Source organism: Penaeus monodon, chromosome 13 (assembly GCF_015228065.2).
Source record: "Penaeus monodon isolate SGIC_2016 chromosome 13, NSTDA_Pmon_1, whole genome shotgun sequence".
Taxonomy (NCBI): Eukaryota; Metazoa; Arthropoda; class Malacostraca; order Decapoda; family Penaeidae; genus Penaeus; species Penaeus monodon.
Genome location: NC_051398.1, coordinates 49,702,510 through 49,715,009, shown reverse-complemented (window position 1 = coordinate 49,715,009; position 12,500 = coordinate 49,702,510). Strand labels below are relative to the sequence as shown.

Genomic DNA, 12,500 nt, shown 5'->3' with positions numbered 1-12,500 from the left:
TCCTCCTCCTCTCCCTCCCCTCTCTCCCTCCCTCTCTGTCCTTATTTTTTTTCTCCCCTGGGCCTACCTTGCTCATACCACCTCTCCTCTGAAATCATTATATGCATTTAAACCAGCTTGTAAATTTTGAGCTCACATTTTATTTCTCTTCCTTTCTCTTTGTTACAGGATGTTAATGATGCAGCTTCTGTGGACTACTACCACAAGGGCCAGTTGTTGCTGACAACATACATTGAGTCATCAAGTGCGTTCAGTTTAAAAACTGGCGGTCGTCAGGACAAGAGAGTATTTTGCATTGGATGTGTTTCTGTATGAAAGATCTTTGGCAAAATCAGGAATTAAGATGTGATTTCAATTTGGTATTAGTGTCTTTTTTATAGTCTTTATAAGTTCATAAAAAAAAATAATGTCAACACATTTAAACCAAGTGAGTTGCAAGAAAAGGAACCTTTTTTTCCCCTCTCTTGTGAAATGTGCTTTACATCAAAGTTATCGAAAGTCATGGTGTCCTGAGTCTATTAATGGTGCCTCATCATCATCATTATTATTATTATTATTATTATTTTTTTTTTTATTATTATTATTTTTTTTTATTATTAATAATTTTTATTATTAATAATTTTTATTATTATTTATTATTATTATTATTTATTATTATTATTGTTGTTTATTATTTTTAATTTAATTATTTATTTTTGTTGTTTTTTATTATTTTTATTATTATTATTATTATTATTATTATTATTATTATTATTATATACATTTTTTTTATTTATTTATTTTTCTATTTTTTATTTTTTTTTGCAAACATTTCCTTAGATCTGCTAATTAAAATCGAACACCGAGTCACTACCAGAGACCTAGGGTGATTGAAGTTTGAGGCAATGGAACATCAACAAAACGTAAAAAGATGAAGATGATGATGATGATGATGATGATGATGATGATGATGATGATGCCTGCAGGTCACTCCTGGACAAGGTGTATTATCCTGCTATTATCCCCCCCCCCCCCCCCCCCCCCCCGCCCCATCAGGGATATGTGAAGCCATGACTCGCAGGTGGTGGATATTTTGCTAAATAGATTCTAGAGTAGAAATTCATGGTTAGCAAAAACCAATGCTGGCAGAGGAATCTCATCCAGATCAATGGCCAGGGCTAAAGAGCTAGTATAGTCACTGCTGCTGAAGAAGGAACAAGGGAAACCCAAGGGTACCCACTTCAATATGTACCCAAGTATTAACCATGGACAGAACAAACAAGGATGTCAAAGCCAACAGCGTCAGTGGAATGTTCCATGTCAGAACATCTCTTCACTCGGTCGAGATCTCATGCACTGCAGGTGAAGCTCGACTATCATCGTGCAACTACAGAGCGTACAAGAATGAACACAAAGTCTCTTAAAAATGCTTACCTGATCAGGATTTGCAATGTTAGAACCTTGGTACAAAATGGAAAAATGAACAACGTAGAAAAGGAAATGAAAAGAACGAAGATTGGTGGCTTTATCGGAAGTCAAATGGAAGGGTGCAGGGAAAAGACATATAGGAGATAGCACAATCATATTTTCTGGATGAGAAAAAAGTGAAAAGGGAGGAGCAGTAATGCTGAATAAAATTGCAATCAGGAGTCTGCTAGGACACTGTGCAGATCAAATAGGGTATTATGTATTCACCCTTTCCCGACGGGTAGTATTCATAGTGGCCTGGGCCTCGCTGCCGGGGGCTTATATCGTCCCTCGCCCTCGCATGCGCGACCACTCATGCCAAATACCAGCATCCCATGCCGTTTCTTCGTAATACTATGAAGCATATGTTGTATTTTCAGTTTTCATTATTTTCTACTTGCCATATTTCCTGATAAATCGAGATTGAAGGATATTTTTGTTGTTATATAGACTCCATAGTTGATCATTATTCGGTCTATAGTCTGAATAAAATAAGCAGTGTGGGGCATCATGGAGTTGAAATCGTCGTTTTTTTGCATAGTAAAAATGAAAAGGGTTAAAAATGACTTAATCACACTTTCAGTGGCAGAAAAATAATATTTTGCCATGATTGTAACAAAAAAAACTCATGGCATGTCTATACATACACCATGGCATGTACATACATGCCCCCGGCAAATAGTCCCGCCATGGCATGGCATGTGCGTACATGCCACCCGTCGGCAAAGGGTTAAGTTAAAGGGACATCTGTTTAATATTATCATCATACAAGGTAATGCCCCAACTAAAGAATCAACAGAGCAAAAAATAGAAAGTTTTTATGATCAAATCGAAGAGGCATACCAATGTCAATGTACATCACAGGATGTAGAAGTTGTTCTAGGCGATCTAAATGCAAAAGTGGGAAAGGGAAGAAGTGGAAAAGTAGTAGGGCCATACGGTCTTGGAGAAATAAATGGAAGAGTGAAAAAAGGATAGAGTGGTGGTCTGAAAAAGATCAGATTATTACTAACACGTGGTTTGAACACCCACCAAGCAGGCTGTGCATATGGAAAATTCCAGGCAACAGAGCTAGAAATCAAATTGATTAAATAACTATCAACAGGAGGTTCAGGAGCGCGGTAAGGCAGGCAAAAACATACCCCGGATTGCGATAGCGACCATAATTCAGTAGTTGCAATAATCAAGATCAAATTGAAGAAACAAAAACCGATGAAAACTAAAGAGGAAAATTTAGACCTCGAAAAATTTAAATATCCCAAAATCACAAAACTTTCCAACTGTAAATTAAAAATAGATTGAACATCTGTCAAGTGAAGAGAATATTGATGTAAATTCCATTCTGTAAATTATATACACATAATGAATGAAAGTGCAACAAAAATAATTCCTACAAGGAATAAAAAATAAAAAAAGAGGTGGATGAATAAACAAATTCTAGATCTTGTGGAAGAAATTAGGAAAGTGAAACAAAAATCAGAAGAAGAATATAGAATATTAAATGAAATAATCAAAAAGAAATGTCTAGAAGAAAAGAAGTGGTGAAATGAAAAGTGCGAAAGGATAGAAAGATTGAAAAATGCAGGTACTAAAGAAATATACAGGGACATCAAAGAAATAACAGGCAAGGAAATATGCAGCGCTAGTGGATGTATAAAAGCTAAAGAAGGTACACTTATAATGGAAAAAAATGACTTTCTGAATACATAGAAGATCTTTTTGCAGATGAAAGGGGTAACAAACCATCCATCAGAGACGAAAATAAGGACCAGATAAAATAGACACAGAAATAGAACATGCAATCAAAAACATGAAAAAGGGAAAGGCTTCAGGTACAGATTGAAATGACAGAAGCTTCAGGGGTGTTAGGAAAAGACACAATGAAGGAAATAATTGATGAAATATACAAAACAGGAAACATACCTGTAGACCTACTAAGATCAATTTTCATAGCAATTCCAAAAAAAACTGGGGCAACGGAATGTGAATTCCATAGAACAATAAGTTTAATTAGTCATATCAAAATCCTCTGAAGAATTTTAATGTATAGAGCAAAGAAAAGGGTAAAAGCAGAGATTGGAGACGGCCAGTGTGGTTTTGCGGAGGGAAAGGGTATCCGAAATGCAATTTTTCTACTAAGAACAATAATAGAAAGAGCAGCAGAGATGCGACAAGACCTGTACATTTATTTTACAGATTTCACAAAAGCTTTTGATAAAGTTCGGCATGAGAAATTATTTAAAATTCTATGCAATATAAATGTAGACGGAAGAGATATGAGGATCATTAGAAATATTTATTGGGAACAAGAAGCAACAATTAGACATGAAGGAGAATTAGGTGAGAGGCAAAAGATTAAAAGAGGTGTGTGTCCTGTCCCCAGGTTTATTTTGGCTCTACAACAAAATTATTTTAAGGAAATTAGACAACCTACTGGGAATCAAGACAGGAGGCAGATGCACCAACAGCATACGATATGCAGATGACACTGTGCTGATAGCATCAATGAGGAACCTCCAGACACTTTTAGATATAGTTATGGCAGAAAGTGAGAACAAGGGACTTACCTTAAACAGCAAAAGACATATATAATGGTAACATCAAAGAAAAAAGATACACCGAGATGCAATTATTAAAATAGCAGACAATGTATTACAACAAGTAAACAAATTTGATTACCTGGGAAGTATCATAACTGAAAATTCAAGTAGTAATGTTGAATTTAAAGGGGTGGCAAAAGAAGTTATTGGGAAAAAGAGAAACATTCTCACAAACAGGAAAATGTCATTTAGTGTAAGAGCAAGAGTACTAAAATGCTACATTTGATCGGTGTTGAAATATGAGTGCGAAACTTGGAATTTGACCAAAGATAATCAAAAACATATAGAAAGTTTTGAAAAGTGGTGTTTAAGGAGGGTGGAAAGAATAAGCTGGACAGAAAATGAACAAATGAAAAAGTAATGGCAGGCAGGCTGGAAGAGACAGCTTCTCAACAAAGTGAAAGAACAGCAAATGAAATTTATTGGGCACATTATCAGAGCTAAGGAGTTAGAGCTTGTAATCCTAACAGCAAGAATAGAAGGAAAACGGGCAAGAGGGAGACAAAGACAGAAACAAATGGATACTTTGAAGAACTGGATAAGGGCAAGGGACAATACGGAACTCATACCTGGTGTCAAAATAGAGATGTTTGGAGGTCTGTGGTTGCCATTGCTGTAAAGCATGGTGCATGAAGAAGATTATTTTAATTATTATTATTGTTATTATTACTATTACTATTACTATTATATATATATATTATATTACTATTATTCTATTACTATATAACTATTATTTATTAATTATATTACTATTACTATTACTTATTATATATTATATTATATATTAATTACTATTACTATATTACTATATTACTATTACTATTACTATTACTATTACTATTACTATTACTATTACTATTACTATTACTATTACTATTACTATTACTATTACTATTACTATTACTATTACTATTACTATTACTATTACTATTACTATTACTATTACTATTACTATTACTATTACTTTTATTGTTATTAGGTCTGCCTGCCAGGCAGGCAGGCAGACCTAAGTAAACTAAGACTGGCAGACGTCAAAAGATTGTTAGGCCTAAATACTAGGAATCTGTGATTGTGTTGACTATCCTCATTCCTTTCCTAAATGGCAGCAAAGCTTGCAGTCTTTTCCTGTTATGTTTTGGGTAAATGATGAATAGAATTAGATATTGTGTAAAGAAGTCAGCCATGGTGTTTGTGAGTAACACTGGTTTGATTTGATATGCTTTAAATTGAAACAAAGAAGTGTTGCCAAGAAAAGAAATTATTGTAATTAGATTTGAAACACACTGAGCCAGAGAGGACTACGTAGACTGGAAGTTGAGGGTTAAGGGAGTCTGCAGTTATTTTTTTCTTTTGCGCAGGTGACAGTGATCACGCGGGGCATCATCTCCCCCGATGGCCTGGCGGTGGATTGGCTTGGGGAGAAGCTCTACTGGACGGACTCAGACACCAACCGGATCGAGGTGGCTGAGCTTTACAACAAGTACCGTCAAGTGCTCTTCTGGAAGGACTTGGACCAACCAAGAGCCATTGCGCTCGTGCCATCAGAAGGGTAATGTTGCCTCCTTATTTGTACATTTTTTTGCTGAAGTTCAAAATGTTTAGCTTCTTCTTTTTATTAATTTTTTATTAATTATTATTATTATTATTGTTATTATTTTTTTTTAGATTATTAAAAAAAAAATTACTGTTTCTCCACCATTCAATTACTTAGTAACAACATCAGTAAGCACTCTTTTCGACAAGCAGCCATCAAAACGGAAATGTGATACTTTTGTTAATTTCCCTCCTTTTATTCCAGACTGATGTTCTGGACAGATTGGGGCGAAAACCCCAAAATAGAGCGTGCGGGAATGGATGGAGATTCTGCAACGAGGAAGGTCATTGTGAAGGATGAGATCTTTTGGCCCAATGGCTTGACGGTTGACTACGACCAGAGAGTTATTTACTGGGCAGATGCACGGCTTTCGTACATTGCCTCTGTCAATTTCCATGGGGAGAAGAGAACGAAGGTAGCTCTTCTTGCTGATATGTCTTTTTGTGTGCAGATAATAAAGATAAGAATATCTTCATTACAGTTGCTTTTTGTAGTTATTTGCTTTTGCCTGTCTTGGAACTTGATATGTCTACAGCTGAAAAAGTTCATATTCTCAGTATGCCACCTTGAAGGCAAAGGTGAAAAAGAAAATTTAGAAAGGTATGGAAAAAATCTGCTGTCTGTTTCAGGTCGTAAAGAAGAAATTACCTCACCCATTTGCCCTGACTTACTTCAACCACACACTCTACTGGACTGACTGGGAGACTCGGTCCATCCATTACTGCAACATTAATGAAAATGTGAGTTTTGTTGTGTGAAGATTTTGTAGTGTTTATTTTTGGCTTTTCTCTCTCTTAACCCGTATCTGCCGGGCCACGCCTATTGCTGTCATAACAAACCAACTTATTGTGACGGGTACAGATATAGGAGTCACAGTGCGCTAGAGTGAGTCAAGCAGGAGGTTCTGATACTTGTAGAGGATGGTTGCCAGAAGTCACCAGAGTCAGTTATGCCAAGAGATTTCTGATACTGTCATTGATGGGTCAATGTCCTTTTTTGTTACCTTGTTTACCATATCTGATGATATAATTCAGCATCATCACATTGTTAGCTGAAAATGAGATGTCATCAAAAAATGTCATCTCTATAAAAACGCATTTCATTTTTTACTTTTATTTCAACATGCTTACAGTGGAAATAGCCAGCTAACCAAGATAAATATTCTAGTAATAAAAATAATGAGTACTCAAAATGAATTATTATTTGGTATACCCAAGATGGTAAATATGAGGTATACCACAAAGCAGGCAGTTAGTGTGTGACTGAAATGTGAAATGGTTAGTTATGCCACAAGTAGAATTATCAAAAGTTATAAGATTGTAATAAAAATGAATTCTGTGGTTCATGTTCTAGTTGTTCTGAATTCTAGAGAACCTTAATAAAGGCATCTCTTACCCCCTTCTCTGCTTCAGCGCACCTGCGACAAACACCACCAGCTGGGCACAAACCTCTCCCCAATGTACATTCATGTGTATGACCCAGCACGACAGCCCCAGGTGGACACCCCTTGTCAGAACAACAATGGGGGTTGCAGCCACCTGTGCCTGGCTGCCCCTGCCCCCAAGAAGTTCTCCTGTGCTTGTCCCACGGGAGTAAAGCTGGTTGACAACTATACATGTGCCAATGGTATTGTTTTTGTATTGGTTATTGATTATACTGATGTAATTAGGTAAGAAGTTATCATATTCTTTTCAGGGCCATAATCCAGGGCCTTTGGTTGTCTGTAACCTACCCTCTTCTAACTTTTTTTTATTTCTAATGCATTTCACCTTTGATTAGGAGTAAAGCCAATCCAGTGTTAGGGAATAGATTTCAGTGTTATTTTCCCTCCATACTCTTCATCAGATTTATGTAGCCATCACCATTTCAGGGTCGGAGGAAATGCTGATCCTGGCCAGGCGAACAGATCTGCGGCGAATTTCCTTAGACACCCCAGACCACACTGCCATTGTCATGCCTGTATCTGGGGTCAAGCATGCCATTGCAGTTGACTTTGACCCCATTGATGGCTTTGTTTACTGGACTGATGATGAGGTCTGTTTGTGTTGCCAAATGAGTTGATGTTCTGAATTTTGTCAGTGTAGAGTGTTCTATTTATTTGTGCTTTTATGACCTTTATTTAAGAATCCCATAAACAGAATAATTTTACTATGTATTACTATCATTATCAATGTTGATTGTTGTTGATGTTGTTACTGATCATGTTACATTTTTCCTCTCATGAAAACTAAGAAAAAAGTGCATGAGAGTAACAGCCACTCATCTCCTCCTCTTCCGCTCAGGCCCTGTGTATTCAGCGTGCCAAGCTAGATGGATCTGAACAACAGGTAGTTGTGTCAGCAGAAGTCTTCAACCCAGATGGCATTGCGGTTGATTGGGTGGCTCGTAATCTTTACTGGACGGACACTGGGCCAGATCGGATTGAAGTGGCGAGGCTGAATGGTACTGCCAGGAAGGTATGTGCTGAGTTGGATTATTTTGTTAAGTGTCATTAAAGAGTGTAGATTGAATTATGTTATCATTTTGTATGATTTTTTTTTTTTTTTTGGAACATTCCATTATTGGTACTATAATTATACTGTAAATGTGTGTGTCCACAGTGGGCATATCATCCAGATGGTACTCTTTATGAAATTTTCAAAATCATTGCAAAATGATGTGAAATAATCACAGACATGAGGCTTATTTCATGAAAAATAAATAAAGTAAATAGATGAAATGAAGAATCTTCAAAAACAAAAATCTTCCCCTAGATCCTGATCACAGACCACTTAGATGAGCCGCGGGCCATTGCGGTAGACCCAGATGGAGGCCTCATGTTCTGGACAGACTGGGGAAAGAAGCCCAAGATTGAGAGGGCAGCCCTGGATGGCTCCATGAGGCAGGTCATTGTCAGCACAGATCTTGGCTGGCCCAATGGAGTGGCTATTGACTTCCAGAGGAGGAGAATCTATTGGTGTGATGCTGAAACCGATAAGATTGAGGTGAGAGAGTTCCTGTGCTCCTTTCTATTATTATTTATTCTTCCTTCCTCTTTTTTCTTCCTAAATTTTTTCTTTTCTTCCTCATTTTTCTCTTTCTTAGTTTGGAGGTATTCGACATAGGTATTTGTTAACTCAATGCTGCCAGGTGATTTTCCAATAGGCAAGCCCTCCATCCCGGGTGGTATTCGTAGTGCCTGGGCCTAGCTGATGAGGGATTATGTTATCTCCCTAGCATGTGCTAAGAAACAATTTTGTATTTTCCGTGGTTATTATTTTCTGAAGCTTATATTTGTCATATTTTCTGATAAGTCAAGAATGTAGAATTTTTTCATTGTTTAGACTCCATAGTTGATCATTAGTTGCTCTTTACTCTGAATATAGTAAGCAGTGAGTGGTATCAAGGGGTTATAACCATAGGCTTCTATGGAATTTTCTTTTGTATTTTCTTTACACAGTATCTTATAAATAAACTTTAGCTTTTACTTAAGGTTTATGTTATAACTTCATGAGCACAATATAGATTTCAGTTTCTCTGCCCCAAGAAATTGGAATCTACTTATCTACTTATCACACTTGTTTGGTATTCCTGATATAATATGATAGTTATTTTTTGAGGGTGCTATTTAATTCACGTTAGTGTAGCAAATGTTCTACATTATATCAAAGCATTTTATTTTATTTGGTTATTTTAGTTTATTTTTTTACAAAGTATGTTTCAGTATTTTCATGTGGTTTACATCATTACTTTGTGAGTACCAGTAGATACAACTTTCCCTGGTCAGTTTGTTATTATACATTCATGATTTTATTATATTTACAAATATATACTAGCGATGCTTATGATATATCAGGCCAGTCACGTTCCACCATTTCACTGGTAAACTACCTTGTTCCTGATTCCCTTGTTCAACTACTAAAGCCTTGTTTGTGGTGTTTTTCTCGTTTCTTTCTTCTTTTTCTTTTCTATTTTCTTTTCTTTTTTTCCCCTCTCCCACACATGATGTGACCCATTTTGCACATCTGTATCACACTCTCCACCTCCCCCATCCCCTTTTTCTCTCCTATTCCCTCTGTACACATGCACACACTCGCACACTCAATTTTACTGTCGCAACCTGATTACTGACATCATTTTATAGATGCTAACCTCGGGTGCCCGAGAAGCCCTTATGAAATGTAAAGTATAGGATAAGTGAGAAAAAGTGGGAGAAACTAGTTCATCATATTTTATCATATTTTCAGTAGCAAAAAACTCATTTTGCCATAATTGTAACACAAACCTTATGGCATGACCATACATACCCCCGGAATATGGGATTGGCGCACCATGGCAGGTATGCACACGCTATCCGGAGTAGAGTTTAGGCATACCATGGCATATGTATACACGGCACCTGGCGGCAATTAGTTAAATTGAGAGAACATAGTGGTGCTCATTTTTTTTTAGCACATATTTTCTCCTATAGATATTTACCCTCTTTTTATCAGTACTGTATGATTAATCTGTTGTATAACTACTTCAGACGGCATTGTTTGATGGAAGAGAGAGAAAAGTCTTGCTGAGTGACCACCTTCCTCATGTCTTTGGATTTTCTCTCTTGGACAACTATCTCTACTGGACAGACTGGCAGAGACGGAGCATAGAACGAGTTAACACAATCAGTGGTGAGTTAAAAAGAGAAGGTTTCCATTCATTAAACTTGCTCTGCGGATTTCATTGTTTCCTATTGGAGGAGAAACTTATTTTGACTCGTGACACTTTTTCTGGATTTTCAAGTTGCTAAAACTGTTCCTAGGACATACATATTTAATTCCTTGATCCCAGTGATGATGAACTCCTCTTTCCTTTGTCAGGGATGAGAGAAGCCATAGTTGAACAGCTGCCTGACCTCATGGGTCTGAAAGCTGTGAATGTGAACAAGAAAGGAGGATCCAACCCCTGCGCAGTAGAGAACGGAGGTTGCTCACACCTCTGCCTCAACAGACCCAGCAACAACTTCACCTGTGGATGCCCAATAGGTAGGATTTTGGGCATTACTATATGTACTTGCACCTTTTGATAACTTCGAAAACCAATTATGAATTAAATTTTCTTGTATAGGAAGTACATAGAGATAGATACATATAGAATTAGATATAGAAGTATAAGTAGCAAGTCTGTTGGAGATCTCTTACAGTGGAAACTATTGTTGAATGTAGCAATACAGACAATTTAATTTTTTAATGAAAATTCATTTAACATATCTTTTTTTTTCTTATAAGTTCAGACTTGATTGGAGTTTTTCTTATCTGTAGGTTATGAATTGACCCAGGATGGAAAGGTCTGTGTGGTGCCAGAGGCCTTTTTGCTCTACACACGGAAAGAAGATATCAGGCGCATTTCTCTGCTGACCAGCCACAATGTTGCCATTCCTGTCACTGGTATTGAAGAAGCCATGTAAGTCACTTAATTTTTTCTCATTTTCTTCTTCTCTGGCATATGTATATTGTGAATTTGTGTTGCGATCTACTCTCTGTGAGGAATAAGAAAAACATTTTTTCCATCAGGGCAATAGATTTCGACAGCATCGACAACAGATTATACTGGACTGACATCAGTGCCAAGTCCATTTCTCGTGCCTTCATGAATGGGTCCCAGCTGGAACCGGTGATAGAGTTTGGCCTGGAGTATCCAGAGGGCATGGCTGTCGACTGGCTGGCCCGCAACATCTACTGGGCTGATATGGGCAACCACAGGTTAGGCATAGCTTTTGTTATTACTTAGGAGTAAATGTAGATGTGAATTGTGACTTATGTAAAGATTCAAATGCAAATTATATTTATTTATATAACTAAATCTGAGAAAACATAGCATTTAAAACATGTGTCTTGCATTGTAAAAGTACCATACAATCTTTATGAATATGAGAGACTAATAGTAGACCCTCTCCATTAAAGAATTGAAGTTGCCAGATTGGACGGGAGTTCAAGACGTGTATTGATATGGCAGAACATTGCAAGTCCTCGCTCCCTTGCCCTTGACCCAGGCCAAGGCTACATGTATTGGTAAGGAGCTTCATACTTTGATAAATCCCCATTTAATCCTCAAAAGTTTAAAGTTCTGTCTTGGGATTGGTGCTTGCTTGGGTAACTAGGGGGCATATGAAGGGGAGTTATATTTATTTCGTTTAATACATAGTAGAGGAATTCATGAATTGACTTTGATCCCCCCCCCCCTTGATTTGATCCCTAGAGATATTGAATACTTGTTTACTAGTTGAAGTTCAAGCGTGATCCCCACTAGCGGCTCGTACAAGGACCATCCTGTTGGGCTGCATCTTGTTATAGCTTCTGGGAATTGAACTTGATGAGGGATAGTGCCCGTTCTTTCACTACCATTTGTGGGTGGTTCATCTGGTTTTGAATTTGTCATTAGTGTTTTACTTTGGGCTCCTTTGTTAGAATTTTGAAATTTTGATTAGGTATTAATCTTCTTCAAAATCTAGGAGCAACTGTGTTTTTTGTTCTCTGATAAAAAAAAAAAAGTGAAATGTGGCTTGTGTAGCAAATCTTTTATGTTTTAGAGAGGATTATAGATACTTTTAAACTGATTCCTTTATCTCAACCCTGGTCATTCATAACCAGTACTGTTATATTCACAGGTCAGAATGGGGAGATGAACCAAGAATATCTCGAGCCCATTTAGATGCTTCCCAGTTGTCGGTTATAGTCACAGACATGGGACGTGCAAATGGTCTAACCATTGACTTCAAGGACACACGACTCTACTGGACTGACATTGACAACTCCCGGATTGAAAGCAGTGATCTCGAGGGTCTTCGAAGAGAGGTAGGTGAAAATGCTTGCATTCCAGGCTCTTGTGGATTATAAGCTCAT

At 37.2% G+C, this 12,500-nt stretch overlaps 1 protein-coding gene across 1 annotated transcript in view; it reads left to right on the top strand.

Annotated features, from left to right (window-relative positions):
* LOC119579975 (low-density lipoprotein receptor-related protein 5-like) overlaps positions 1-12,500 on the top strand; it is a 30,677-nt gene that overhangs the window by 10,246 nt on the left and 7,931 nt on the right. The window contains exons 3-22 of the mRNA XM_037927819.1: positions 169-244; positions 1,253-1,526; positions 3,497-3,558; positions 3,643-3,786; positions 3,830-3,994; positions 4,224-4,239; positions 4,517-4,661; positions 5,405-5,595; positions 5,845-6,055; positions 6,270-6,380; positions 7,053-7,266; positions 7,511-7,674; positions 7,923-8,096; positions 8,394-8,624; positions 10,148-10,289; positions 10,479-10,643; positions 10,920-11,061; positions 11,172-11,360; positions 11,562-11,669; positions 12,266-12,452. Coding sequence (XP_037783747.1) covers positions 169-244; positions 1,253-1,526; positions 3,497-3,558; positions 3,643-3,786; positions 3,830-3,994; positions 4,224-4,239; positions 4,517-4,661; positions 5,405-5,595; positions 5,845-6,055; positions 6,270-6,380; positions 7,053-7,266; positions 7,511-7,674; positions 7,923-8,096; positions 8,394-8,624; positions 10,148-10,289; positions 10,479-10,643; positions 10,920-11,061; positions 11,172-11,360; positions 11,562-11,669; positions 12,266-12,452 — 3,111 coding nt within the window. The remainder of the gene's footprint in view (positions 1-168; positions 245-1,252; positions 1,527-3,496; positions 3,559-3,642; positions 3,787-3,829; positions 3,995-4,223; positions 4,240-4,516; positions 4,662-5,404; positions 5,596-5,844; positions 6,056-6,269; positions 6,381-7,052; positions 7,267-7,510; positions 7,675-7,922; positions 8,097-8,393; positions 8,625-10,147; positions 10,290-10,478; positions 10,644-10,919; positions 11,062-11,171; positions 11,361-11,561; positions 11,670-12,265; positions 12,453-12,500) is intronic.